The 14747-nt window shown below is 44.6% G+C and overlaps 1 protein-coding gene across 2 annotated transcripts in view; it reads right to left on the bottom strand.

The window, feature by feature from the left end:
* The window catches only part of PLA2R1 (phospholipase A2 receptor 1), a 77629-nt gene extending 63093 nt beyond the window's left edge, over positions 1-14536 (bottom strand). Inside the window, exons 1-4 of one of the 2 annotated variants that reach the window (XM_030580752.1) lie at positions 14119-14536; positions 8663-9046; positions 5098-5265; positions 3000-3164 (exon numbers count right to left, since the gene is read on the bottom strand). In XM_030580752.1, the coding sequence (XP_030436612.1) occupies positions 3000-3164; positions 5098-5265; positions 8663-9046; positions 14119-14227 (826 nt within the window). In that variant the 5' untranslated portion in view covers positions 14228-14536. The remainder of the gene's footprint in view (positions 1-2999; positions 3165-5097; positions 5266-8662; positions 9047-14118) is intronic. The other variant, XM_030580751.1, reaches the window with a different exon arrangement.
* Positions 14537-14747: the final 211 nt, after the last annotated feature.

Below are 14747 nucleotides of genomic sequence, written 5' to 3'. Positions count from 1 at the left end.
AGACCTCCACCATATCCCACCTTTGTTGTCCTTTTTCTAAGCTGAGCAGTCTCAGTCTTTTTAATCTTTCCTCATATGGAGATTGTTCCATGCCCTTCTCTGTACTTTTTCCAATTCCAATATGTCTTGTTTGCGATGGGGCAACCCGAACTATATGCAGTTTTCACTATGCGGGCATACAATGGATTACTATAGTGGCATTATGGTATTTTCTGTCTTATTATCTATCCCAGGGGTAGGTAACGTATGGCATGGATGCCGAAGGCGGCACGCGAGCTGATTTTCAGTGACACTCACACTGCCTGGGTCCTGGCCACTGGTCTGGGGGGCTCTGCATTTTATTTAATTTTAAATGAAGCTTCTTAAACATTTTAAAAACCTTATTTACCCTACATACAACAATAGTTTAGTTATATATTATAGACTTATAGAAAGAGCCCTTCTAAGAACGTTAAATGTGTTACTGGCAGGCGAAACCTTAAATCAGAGTGAATAAATGAAGACTCAGCACACTACTTCTGAAAGGTTGCCGACCCCTGATCTATCCCTTTCCTAATGGCTCATAACATTGTTAGCTTTTTGACTGCCACTGCACATTGAGCAGATGTTTTCAGATAATTATTCACGATCACACTAAGATCTTTGAGTGGTGACATAATTTAGACCCCATCCTTTGTGTGTACAGTTGGGATTACGTTTTCCAGTGTAAGTTACTTTGCATTTATCAACATTGAATTTCATCTGCCAATGTGTTGCCCCTTACCCAGTTTTGTGAGATCCCTTTGTAACTCTTCACAGTCAGCTTTGGACTTAACTTTCCCAAGTAATCCTGTACTGTCTGCAAATTTTGCCACCTCCTCTATTTATCCTTGTCCAGATCATTTATGAATATGTTGAACTGCACAGGTCCCAGTACAGATCCTTGGGGGATCCCATTATTTACCTCCCTCCTCTGTGAAAAATGACCATTAATTTATACCCATGTTTCCTATCCTTTACCCAGTTACTGATCCATGAGAAGACCTTCCCTCTTATCTCATGACTGCTTACTCTGCTTAAGAGCCTTTGGTGTAGGACTTTATAAAAGGTTTTCTGAAAGTCCAAGCACACTATCTCAACTAGATCACCCTTGTACACATAGTTTCCCAACAAATCATGTCCATCTATGTGTCTGATAATTCTATTATTTAATATAGTTTCAACCAACTTATTTCCCTGGTACTGAAGTTAGGTTTACTGGCCTGAAATTGCCAGGATCACCTCTGGAACCTTTTAAAAAAATGGTGTCACATTAGCTATCCTCCAGTCATCTGGTACAGAAGCTGATTTTAAGTGATAGGTTACATACCACATGTTGTAGTTCTGCAATTTCATATTTGAGCTTTTCAGAACTCTTGGGGGAACTCCATTTGGTTCTCATGACTTATTACACTTTATGAATTTGTTTCAAAACCTCCTCTACTGACACCTCAACGTGGGACAGTTCCTGGAATTTGTTATTCAAACAGAATGATGCAAGTGTGGGAATCTCCCTCATATCTTCTGCAGTGAAGACCATCTATAGATCTGGGATATCAGACATCTCATACCTGATGCAGTTAAATGCTTACCCTTGTCTCTTCATCCTACCTTGATGGGATAGGGATTTGAATCCTACTTCTGGCACAAAGTTGTAACCAGGGCATTCACTGCCTGATCACTTCCTAGTGGCTAGGTGTGGTAATGCAGTCCCTTTCTCATCTCTGGCACCCCCTGAAGACCATAGTTGACTTAGGCAGGTCTTCAGGGGCTTGGTCCTCCAGCCAGGTCACAAAGTACAAAGAAGCCCTTTCTGGGGTACTAAAGAATCCAATAACAAACAGTCTATTTGCCCTCACTAGGGTCTTCAGCCCTAGCTCTGGGTGCTATAAATTCAGCCCTTTGTTTGGGATCCAAAACAAGGCCGGTCCTCTACTTGGGGTTTACACCACTTTACCTCTGGCTGTTAGGGGAACCTGGGCTCACTCACTGCTCGAGGTTCATCAGGTCCCTGAGTTGGAACAGAAGCCATGCACTATTTACTCCAATCTGTTGCTGGCATTTCCCTGGGCCTCTTCCTACTGGGCCCCTTTTATCTTCAACCTTATCTCAGGCCCAGTTCCCTCAGGTTCTTCACTACCTCCAAGCAAGAGAGGAGCACCTTTTTTCACTCCTCTGGTCTCAGCCAGGAACTGACCTGCTAATGTCCTGCAGCTTCTTTTAGTTAAGGCTACTGGATTCTGATTCACTGCTTCCATGAGGTTTCTTTAGGTAGATCTGGAGGACCCACCTTTACTGTTCCTTTCCTGTCACTTCACTGCTTCCTGGGTAGGGATGTATAGGACTTCAGGGCTACCCGCATGGAGCTGCAAAGGCCAGATACACCTCAGCACACTTCCAAAAAGACTTCAATTTCAAGAATGGAATAATAAGCCTTATGGTAAACCATTTGGAAGGGGAAAGAATAAAATAATTACATCCTGGAGTAACATACACATAAACCTTGGACTTTGTTAAGCCCATATCTTACTTGCACTCAGATTTTAAAATTTTTTTTACTGGAACAAATGGTGTGGAAAGGCCCTGAAAACAGAAGTGGGTAAGAAAAGAGATGTATATGCTAGATATTGGTGGCTATGTTGCAGCATCTCTTTGCAAATCTATAGAAACCCTTCTACATGAATACACTGGTTGGGCTCCACAGATCTAAGTAATGAATAGCCACTCTATGCAGCCTGCTCCTCAGGCAACTTGGCTGAAATATCGCAAAGCTATAAAGTTTTGATCTAGACTTGGGTCTGAACTTCTCCATAGTCTGGGGATATTTGGGTCCAGCTTTTGGTTGGCGCCCATTTCTACTAAAGAGCAGTATTTGACACATGGGATGAAATCCTGGCCCTTCTGAAATGAATAGAACTGCCCAACTAAAGAAGCAAAATATATATTTAAGTAAGTTTTAACATAACTACACATCTACTCACCACTTATATACCTCTGTTCTGCCATGTCTGTGATACTTAGCAAATCTCCTCCTTGTGTCTGACATGCAACACGTGCCTCATTCCAAGAAAGAACAGAAAAAAGATTGAACTGATAGAAAATTTGGGTGTCAGGGTTCTTCTCCCAAAAAATATCACTACCAGGCTCTGTGTGAAAATTAGTTAAAAACAATATGATGCAACAAAACAATTACAGAGAACATTATAATATAACAATCTAGTTAATGTTGAACACAAAGTGGAAATGCTATTGAAGCATGAGTCTGAATTCATTTTCAATGTTTAGTGTTAAAAGCACACAAGGAAATAGGATGCTATATGAATTTTAAAAGTTTAAAAATTTTCACCAGTGTAAATGAACTGTTCAGCCTTTCACAAAGTTAGTGAGTACTAGCGGGAAGATCCTCACCTGGTGTAAATTGTCATAGCTTCACTGCAGTCAGAGCTATGACAATTTGCACCAGCTCCTAGAAGCTTAATGGTGAAACTAACTCACAGTGAATTTTGTAGGAACAGGGCGAACCCCGATCCCCACAGCCAGAAGGGATAGGCAATTACATCTCCCCTTACCCAGTGCCCAAGAAGACACTCTGTTAAGGGATGAACACATTATGAACAGTTAATAAAGGCAAGGCTGGTGGTACTGCTTATTAAGATATCCTGACATTTCCCCATTATAAAACCCTGTTTTTAGTTGCTTATAACTTTGCTGAACTCTAACCATTTGGGCTGCAATTTTCCACCTTGCTTGTCTGTCTCAGGCAGAATTTTTTTGGGGGGGAAATTTGCCCAAAATAGCTCAGCTGTTTCCGAGAACATAGGTAGGGGAAAATATGTTGATTACCAACGTTAAGAAATTCTGGAGACCTTTTCCTTCAAAATGCTCTTTGGAGCAGGGACTTGAAATTTGGCAGTGGATGGTCTTGGGTGTCATGATGTGTCTTTTGCTGTTTGTGATGGGGCAGCTGCCCCACACTATCAGAAAGGGGGTTAAAAGCAGCCCTAGCAAAGCTGCGCCAGAGGCAGCCAATTAGAAAAGGTCTGAGGGGAGCAGCCAGTCATGGCCTGGCAGGCTCATAGAAGAAGGGTTGCAGGGCAGAGCAGAAGGAGTCACTCCCTGGAGCTTAAGGAGGGAGGTAGACTAGCTGCCTTGCAGGCTGAGGGCAGCAAGCATCCTGGACGTAGCAGTGCTGGAGGCTGAGGCCCTGAGGCTAGGGCAAAGAGGGTGCTGGGGCCACGGGGAAGTGGCCCAGGGAGATCCACAGAGGAGTCAGAGGGGATGCAGTAACTGGCCGCTATCTATAGGGTCCCTGAGCCGGGACCCATAGTCAGCAGAGGCTCCAGGCACCAGCACTCCAAGCACGTGCCTGGGGCAGCAAACCATGGGGCATGGGGTCCTGCCAATCCCTGTGAGGGCGGCAGGCAGGCAGCCTTCGGTGGTGTGCCGGCGGGAGGTCCACCGGTCCCGCGGATTTGGCGGCAATTCGGCAGTGAGTACATGGAAGCCATGGGACCAGCGGACGTCCCACAGGCAAGCCGCCGAATCCGTGGGCCTGGGTCCCTCCCACCCTGCTCCTTGCCACTGGTGAAGTGGCTAAAAAGTAAACTGCACTTGCCACAGACGAAGTGGCTGGACAGTGGATTGCAGCTCCCCCCAGAAGGGGGGAGAACCAAGTGCCAAATACTGAGCCTCTTAAAGGCAGTGTGTGACCAAAAGCAGCTTTAAAAGGTGTACTGTAGTCAAAAACAGTAGAGGCCCTGTACAGAATGAATCATCATTCAGTGCATGCTGTGGAGAAAGTCTCCATAGATCATCTGGATGGGTGGGCTGGTAGAAAGGCAAGGGTACAGTCAGGGGAGGTCAGTGGACATCTCTTGTATTCATATTTTGCTCTAGGGATCTGGGTCTCAGAGATAAGCATAAAGAATTATAGCAATGGCTATAATTTTTTGAAGAAACATCCATACTAACGGAATGGCAAGGATCTTGCAATTAATAAAACAGCCTGCTCTCCTTGAACTAGTGTATGACATCAGACAAACTTTTATTTACAAAACAGAGAAGAAAGGCAGTACATACCAGCATTTGGGCAAAACCCCCATTTTTCATCTTGTTCATACCGACTTGTTGTGGCACACCAGTAAAATTCCCTGCTTTCTCTGGTGCATTCGTAGTACCATTTGTTCTTATATTTAAATGGAAAAATACAAGGGAAACCAAGAGAATTTCCCAGCAGGGTATATGTTTCTACAATAAATAAAATAAAAGGAAATAGAAAAATCTGTATCAATCAAATACTAGTTTCTTTTCTACTTTTTTTTTTTAACTTTATATCACAGCAATGCTGTTATTAAGACTACAGCAGCATACCCTGCATCAGCAGAAGTTTATTTTTTAAAAATTCCAGTCAACCTAAGACTTTCAGGCAATTTTTCAAAACTGTGATCCTGATTTACTACTAAAAAAATGTATATGCAAAAAGTAATTATGCATACAAAATCTGCATTTGCAACTAATTGCACATAGAAATGTCCATGCAATTGCCTGGTCTGGATGCACAAATCCTTTTAGAGCATTTCAAGAGCAGGGCTTTGAACATCATATCCTTATTTGTACATAATTCAATGACAAAAAACCCCCGAGAATCTTATGGATTTCTACTGTTCTTGAATTTTCCCTGTTTATTCCTCTCTTCTATAGTTCCTTGACAGTAGAATTTTAATAAGTGTATTTTACCAAAGGAAAAAAATATTTTACAGTGTGAACGGTAACAATCTGACTTTGGGGAAGAGTAACTAATGCTATTTGAATTCACTATATTTTTGGTTAAAGCCTTTACAAAACAAACAAACAAACAATCTAGATTTTTTTCCTACTATATTTTCATTAACAAAATATGGAAAAAATTAAGTACATCTGAAACCTGCGAAGAAGCTTTACCTCACTAAATAATTTATTAACTTTCACGGTATTGCCCTTTAGTGTAGGGGCATTTTTAAAGCACCATAATTGTTTTTAGCATGAAACTAATATTTGTGAAAGGTGCTGGACTGATAGCCTGGAGATCAAAGTCCTCTGTCTATAGCTTAGGCATAGCATACACAGTTTTAGTTTCCCAGAGCTGATGGCAGTCTGTCTCAATAAGGGTGGGAGAGTAGTTTATTCACTATGAATCTCGTTTAAAGCCCAACAATGTTAATGGACAGTGTTAGACACATGGGAGATAGCTGTATTATTTTTATATTATACATACCTCATTCTATTTGATTGCTATCATGCTATCAGTCCTAAGTGATTTTTTGCACATCGGCAGGAACCCAAAATCAATGGCTGTAAGTAGCCAATTGCTGGCATTTAAACAATACAGGTGTCAATACCTTTGAAGATTTAGCCTCACCATGCTCTGATCATCAGGCTGGCTTAGCAACGCCAAGAGGGTGGGGGAATCCAAGTGGGGGAAAATGAAGCAAAGGATTTCGGATGGATTTAAGCCTCAGCCCTGAACCTCAGAGGGACACAGAAGGAGGCAGTGATCGCTGAGAAGGCACTGATCTTCCTCTCCCAGATGTTGGGAATACAGGGATTCAGGCCTACCTAAATCTTGAGAGAAATGCTAAGCTTAAGTAAGATAATGTTTGTTTAGGCCTTTTTGTTGTTTTAAACCTTTTCTCTCTGATTGCTATGTTTCTATAAGTGAATAAATACTATTTTGTTTTAATGAAGCTGTTCTAACTCACTGCATTTTTATACTGCTTACAGCTCCCAACAGGAAGTCTATCTCAGGGGCCAAACCTAGTTGGACCTGCTGAGCAAACATGGTTGGCAAAGTGGGATGCTGTAATTTGGAGAATCAGCCTAACATTGGGGTGAATTGCAGGAGAGAAGTGCAGGTGCTGGCCCTGTTACTTGAAAGAGGTCCTCATGGAGAGACCGAGTCAGGCGTCAAATGTACAGCTTGTGCTGGAAATGTGACAGTGACAATTTTATCTCTGTATCTTCATTTCTTTTTTATGAATGTTAACATATTTGGATGCTTGTATTGTCTGTAAATATGGAAACCTATACTCTTTAGTTTATATGCAACATCCACCACTTAGCCAAAACACCAGATCAAAATACCCCTAAAATCTGAGCCTGGATCCTGAAATTTGCTCTTGGTCCCTTTCTCTATAACAGGATAAACCAAAATACTGATCTCCATACCCCAGTGTTTCAGGTGTTCAAAATCCAGACCTTGAGGTTGCCAGTCCTCATATTGCTACACTGTATTATGACCTCTGGTCGATTTTGTATCTTAGGCTACGTCCAGACTACCCGCTGTATTGGTGGGTTAAAATCGATTGCTCGGGGATCGATATATCGCGTCTCATCTAGACGCGATATATCAATCCCCGAGCATGCTTATATCGATTCCAGAACTCCATCAACCCCAATAGAGTTGCAGAATCGACAGGGAGAGTCGCGAACATCGATCCCGCACGGTGAGGACGGGTGAGTAATCCAATCTTAGATATTTGACTTCAGCTACATTATTCACGTAGCTGAAGTTGCGTATCTAAGATCGATTTCCCCCCGTAGTGTGGACCAGCCCTTACAGACAGGAGCTATACCTTCACTAACTTGGTGAGGCCACTATTGCTGAGCTTGGTGGGGGCAATGGGGTGGCTCTACTGTTCTATTTGGGGGTCTTCCCTACTCAGAACAAAGAGGCACCAGGAAACTGCAGACAGTTGCCAGTGCTTCCACATGCTCAGAAATGTTCCTGTGCTGCCTGCAGTTCCCACTTTGGTAGCTGTGCTACAGAAGAGTGAAACTACAGGCTCAGGGGAGAACAGGGATTGCCACTTCCCCTGGAGGATGGAGATGGGAGGACAGCTGATGGAGCCTGAAAGGTAGGAGAAATAGGGTCTCCGGCTGGTTGGAGGAGGGCACTGGAATCTGCAGGGGTGATGAAGGCTGCTGGAGCCTTCAGGGGTTGGGGAGGGAACATGTGGCAGCTTGCTTGGGCTAGGAAGAAGGAGCTTCTGGACACTGCCAAGGAGCAAGAGGGTGCGACTGGAATTACCAAGAAGAGGGCAGACTGCAATTTACATAGGGAAAGGAAAGAAACTGGGAAAGGGAGTGTTGAGTGCTTAGGAAAGGTAAACAGGGGGGTCAGAGAAGAAGAGAATGCTGGCCCAGGGATTAAGAGAGGGAAATATGGAGTCCATGTCAGGGGGAAGATAGAGAAATTCCGTCCTGATATTTGTGCACGCACATTTTGTGTTTGAGCTTGACTTTTTCCTCTTGCATGCACTGAAATGGAGGGTGAGGGAAGGAATGATGGGATCTGTGAAGAATCTGAAAGTCAGCACCAGACTCAAAGTACTTCGTGCTTTTTAAAAAATCAAATCTCATGGATATTTGTAGTTTGCCTGAGGATTTTTAAAATCATAGGGCTTGTAATACTGGGATCCTGATCCAACTTGTGATGCTTTATAATACTGTAAAAAACAAACACACACACACAAACACACACCCTAATTTAAAGACTCAGCATGATGCAGGTCAGGAATGATCATGAAATTGATAAGTTATATCTCACCCTGCTTCAGAGAACCTGTACAAAATTCTAATGGCACTGTGGATGGAGACTTATTTTTACCTTGAAATGGATGTTCACAAAGATCTTCATCATAGGACATGTACTGCTTCCACTGGTGATTAGTGATTCTTTTTGCCACAATGTGTTTGCCATTTTCAGCTGCTAGCTTGTATTCTGATGCACCAACCAAGAGCTTTCCATTACAGTTCCACCATAATGAATGCTGAGCAGAATCACATTCTAACAGGCTTAATGGTTGCTCTTCATTACTGATGTTCAGTCCTAGACAAGTGCTTCTGCCTACGTTGAAAAGATGACGTTTCGATACCCATTTCCACAACATATATTTGGAAAGTTGACTGCAGTCTTCAAGAACAAGTCTAAATGTATCTGCTTTAATGCACAGGTTGAGATGTTCACTTTGGATGATAAACATCCCTTTGTCTGGGGAAAAAAGAAGTTTCAGTTCATGATACTTTTTTGCAGATTATTATACAGGACCAGGGCCTTAGTTTTGACCATTTGAATTAAAACATGCTTAACTTTTACAAATTATCTTTCAAATTACATGTAAAATATTAAAAACAACTGGTACTCCAAAGACAAGAAGACTGTTCCAAATTGGTGCTGGCATAAAAAAAAATGCATTAAGCTCTCAGCGATCCTTCATAGCCCAAGGCAAAAAAATCCCACCCTTTTATTTAAGGCTAGTACTTCTGAAGTCACTCTTTCTTGTTTCTGTTTAAGTATCCAGCATTGTGAGACATATTTTATGTTATATAAAATGTTAACTACATAGGACAAGACTTTCATGAGCAATCAGTAATTTTTATGCTCAGTTGAAACATGCTCAGCACTTTCTAAAAATCAGGCCTGTTCAATATAGCTCAAGCTGGCCACCCAAATAATGAGGCACACAAAATCATTAGTCACAAAATCTTGGCCACAGAACAGGGGTCGACAACCTTTCAGAAGTGGTGTGCCGAATCGTAATTTATTCACTCTGATTTAAGGTTTCGTGTGCCAATAATAGATTTTAACGTTTTTAGAAGGTCTCTTTCCAGAAGGCTATAATTTATAACTAAACTATTGTACGTAAAGTAAATAAGGTTTATAAAATGTTTAAGAAGCTTCATTTAAAATTAAATTAAAATGCAGAGCCCCTCGGACAGGTGGCCAGGACCCGGGCAGTGTGAGTGCTACTGAAAATCAGCTCATGTGCCGCCTTCGACACGCGTGCCATAGGTTGCCTTCCCCTGCCATAGAGAATTCATAGAATTATGGAAATGTAGAGCTAGAAGGGACTCCGAGAGGTCATCTAATCCATCCCTCCCTGCGCTGAGGCAGGACCAAGTAAACCTAGACCGGGGTAGGCAACCTATGGCACATGTGCCAAAGGCGGCATGCGAGCTGATTTTCAGTGGCACTCATACTGCCCGGATTCTGGCCACCAGTCCGGGGGGCTCTGCGTTTTAATTTAATTTTAAATGAAGCTTCTTAAACATTTTAAAACCTTATTTACTTTACATTCAACAATAGTTTATTTATATATGACAGACTTATAGAAAGAGATCTTCTAAAAACGTTAAAATATATTATTGGTAAGCGAAACCTTAAATTAGAGTGAATAAATGAAGACTTGGCACACCACTTCTGAAAGGTTGCTGACCCCTGACCTAGAACATCCCTGATACGTGTTTGTACAACCCGTTCTTAAAAACCTCTAATGACGGGGATTCCACAACCTCCCTCGGAAGCCTATTCAACTATAACCATAGTTAAGCTCTGGAAAGATTTTCCTAAAATCTAACCTAAATCTCCTTTGTTGTAGATTAAGCCCATTATTTCTTGTGTTCCCTTCAGCGAACATGGACAACAAAGAACAGTTAGAGGTTCTGCAAGTTTGCAAGCGTCAATGAGAAGAGTTGAATCATAGGACTGGAAGAAACCTTGAGAAGTCTCATGGCAGGACTAAGTATTATCTAGACCATCCCTGACAGATGCTTGTCTAACCTACTCTTAAAAATCTCCAGTGATGGAGATTCCACAACCTCCCTAGGGCAATTTATTTCAGTGCTTAACCACCCTGACAGGAAGTTTTTCCTAATGTCCACCTAAACTGCCCTTGTTGCAATTTAAGCCCACTGCTTTTTGTCCTGTCCTCAGAGGTTAAGGAGAACAATTTTTCTCCCTCATCCTTGTAACAGTTTTCAAGTACACAAAAGGTTATGTCCCCTCTCCAGGGGTGGCAGAGCCTTCCTAAAAGTAGGGGGAGCAAGGGCCCCCACCACTGCCCCTCCTCTTCCCCCCAAGGCCCTGCCCCCAGCCAAGCTGGAGCGGGGCCAGGAAGCCCGGGCCCTCCGCTTGACGGGAGGGGGGGCAAGAGTACCCCCAGCCATATCCCTGTCCCCCAAACCCCCTACCCAGGGCAGGTGGAGGGTCTGCAGCACCCCACAGGTGCCCACATGACTCTTATCCCGACCTGGCTCCGGCTTAGGCAGGGAGGGGGAGGCAGGGCCTCAGAGCCACAGCTTGGCCATGGTAGAGCCGCTTGGGCATCTGTGGGAAGCCGTGAAACCTCCATCTGGCCCGGGAATGGGGACACAGGCCAGAGCTGCTCTTGGGCCCCGCCCTCCCCTAGATAGTTGGAAGGTGGGCTCCTCACAGCTGCCACTGGTCGCTGCTTCCAGCTGGGGCGGGGCCTCAGGGGGAAAAGGCAGGGCAGAGGTGGGACCATGGCAAAAAGTGGGAAGGCCATAGTCCCTTGGCTCCCCCCTGTTCTGGTGCCTCTACCCCTTCGGTCTTCTCTTTTCCAGACTAAACAAACCCAATTTTTTCAATCTTCTCTGAGATCATGTTTTCTAGACTTTTAATCATTTTTGTTGCTTTTCTCTGAACTTTCTCCAATTTATCCACATCTTTTCCTGAAATGTGGCATCCAGAACCAGACATAAGACTCCAGTTGAGGCTTAATCAGCACACAGTAAAGTGCATGTGCACTGCTGATAGACCCAGGTCGTCAGTAGGCAGAACTGAACTGGGGACCCCTGGAGCTTAGTACAGGAGCCTCTACCACATGAGCTAAATGCTAACTTGCTGTTAGCAAAGGCTGTAGAGCAGACTCATTTTTTCTCTCTCTCTAAGTGGTCTTGGTGCCTCTAGATGGGACAGAACACCTCACCCAGAAGGTGTGTGGGTTACACAAGAATTACTTATATCTTGCTTACAACACTCCTGCTAATATGTCCCAGAATGATGTTTGCTTGTTTTGCAACAAGAGTTACACTGTTAACTCACAGATCTCTTTCCGCAGTACTCCTTCCTAGGCAGTCATTTCCCATTTTGTAAGTGTGCAACTGACTGTTCTGTCCTAAGTGAAGTACTGTGCATTTGTCCTTATTGAATTTCATCCTATTTACTTCAGACCATTTCTGCAGTTTGTCATGTTCATTTTGAATTTTAATCCTATCTTCCAAAGAACTCCCAGCTTAGTGTCATCTGCAAACTTTATAAGTGTACTCTCTATGCCATTATCTAAATCATTGATAAAGATATTGAACAGAACTGGACCCAGAACTAATCCCTGTGGGACCCCACTTGATACGCCCTTCAAACATAAATGTCAACCGCTTTAGAATTGCTGGCTTTTCTCCATCCAATATAGGGAGATGGACAAGCCTAGTACAAGAAAAACATACTGTGAATAGAACAATATGCTTAGCTCATCATTCTATGCAAAGAAAAAAGTCAGCTTGCAAGGGGTGAAAGGCCAACAGCTGATCAGCACTCTCAGTTCCTGTTTACTATGTTCAACACTGCAACAGGCCACCTTCACTTCCCACAAAAGGCAGTGGGAAACTTCTCATAGTGGTAATGAGAGAGGGTTTTACTCCCCTCAGCAGCAGCAGATGGGAGAGTAGTAGGAAGTTGCTTGGAATAGGGAGAACTTCACTGTCCTCTGACAAGACACTGGGAAGGAGAGCAATGGTGAAAATCTGACGGGATGCCTACAGTCTATTCTCCCAGGATAAAAGGAAAAAAGGCAGCCACTGAGGTGGGAGAGGGGATCTTTGTTTTCCTCCCATGAAGGGTCCGTCTTCACTGCAGAATTAACAAGGGCTCTTATTTGGGAGTCATCTCTAACCCCCTTCCTTTCCACACACAAAACTTTTATCTCAGTGTGATGGTACTTTCAACCCAGGCAAGCTGGCCTATCCTGGAGGTGTGGCTAAAGCCAGAATGTGAGGCTTTCACTCAGGCTGGTAACACACTCTTGCAGTGAGGACACAGACTAGATCACTTAGTTCTCCATTTCCTTCCCACAATTCCCCTATGTGCCCAGAAAGCCAGAGGAGTTCTCCCACAATTCACTGGGAAAGAATCATACAGCAGCTCAGGGCCGCCCAGAGGATTCAGGGGGCCTGGGGTCTTCAGCAGCAGGGAGCCCCACCGCTGAATTGCCGCCGAAGACCCAGCACTTTGGTGGCAGATCCTGGGGCGGAAGGATTCCCCCGCCGAAGACCTGGAGCAGAAGAAGTTCCGGGGTCCCTGGAGCAAGTGAAGGACCCTGTTTCAGGGGCTCCAAAAAACTCTCGTGGGGGCCCCTGCAGGGCCCGGGGCAAATTGCCCCACTTGTCCCCCCTCTGGGAGGCCCTGCAGCAGCTCAGTTTACTGCAGCACAGAGAACCATGGGATTTGCCCCCCAAAGTCCTAGTGCCGCACACGTCAGGCTCTCTAGTGTGGCTGCTCACATCTCAGATAGGTTCACCCTGGTGTGAACACCCGAACACTTAACTCTGCAGTAAAGACATGCCCAAAGACAGAAAAGAGAGGCCGGGAAGCTATCAGAAGGGTAAATAGAGATGCGCATTCCCCTCCCAAAAAGCAGAGGAAAGAAGGGCAGATCTTCACCTCTCTGCCTTCTGGCAGGTAGGAGAACCTAGCATGGAGGAATCCTTATGCTTCTCACCAAACATGTAATTGCTGGGGTGGGGAAAGGAACATCTTCACTCCCCTCCCTAAAGTTCAGTATGGAGCCCTGAGGAGAGTGGGCTTCCCTCAGGGGAATGGGGACAGCACCACTATCCTCCCCTAAGAGAGTACAGAGGACATGGGGGAAGTGACACAATGGCAGTGGGGGTGATGAAACTTTTCTCCAGAACAGGAAGGAAGAAGAGAGGACTCCCTAGAAGAGGAGAGGGGTCTGGTTTGAAAAACAGAGAGCATTTCCTAGTGTAACCTGGTGATTATGTTCACTTTCCAAACGAAAGCCAGAATCCCAGGCTGCTGCCAAAGAGCTGCACATGTAAACATGCTGTCAGTGTGAACACATCCCCCAACAGGCTGAGTGCAGTTTACAACTGCAGGACAGAACAGGAAGAAAACCAAAAAGAAAAGGAAAACTGCAGGACAGAACAGGAGGAGGAAAAGGAAAAAGCAACAACATTAAGTTCAGGGCTGTTCAAAGCAGCTGCCTTTCGCACTAGTTGCTCAACATGGCTCATTGCTTCACTTACTCAGAAAGTAGGGCACTTGGTCCTGACTCAAAGCTGCATCGTCTTCAGCCAAACTGTAGCAAACTAGCAGCATGGAACAAACCAGGAGTTGGATCTGCACACACAGCATTTCTGCAGAGTAACAGCTCCTGGCAAACACTTTCCTATGGACTCAGTCGATGGAAGAATACCACACTTTTCAGGGAGAGAGCGATCCTGGATATGCAGCTGTTCCCCGGACCACCACAGCCACTCTGACTCCTCCTGGTTTGATGAAGGGGAGGGACCCCCACGTCCACTAACAGCAACTGCTTTCTGAACAAGGGGGTGGGACATGTCCCGCCAGCCCCTGTCTAAGGAAGGGAAGTGAAACAACCCGACCCTGTTAATTTGTTTCTGCCTACAGGAGGGACACGCAGCACCGACTCCCTCCAACCCCTGCTTGGGGAAGTGGCATGGAACTTCCCGCAATCTCACCCACTCTGCCCTGCAGTCCAAGGGAGGAAATGGCAGGGACCTTCTCCACTCTCCACGTCTCTCCCACATGCAGCCTGAGGGAGGGGAAGTGAAGTGCATGCACACTTATGTCCTGGCCCCAGGAAATCCCAAGTGAAGTACAGGCAGTTCCCCTGCTCACCCCACCCCTCCCG

Source organism: Gopherus evgoodei, chromosome 11 (assembly GCF_007399415.2).
Source record: "Gopherus evgoodei ecotype Sinaloan lineage chromosome 11, rGopEvg1_v1.p, whole genome shotgun sequence".
NCBI lineage: Eukaryota > Metazoa > Chordata > Testudines > Testudinidae > Gopherus > Gopherus evgoodei.
The sequence above is the reverse complement of the archived record's forward strand: the minus strand, read 5'-3'. Positions and strand labels throughout refer to the sequence as shown.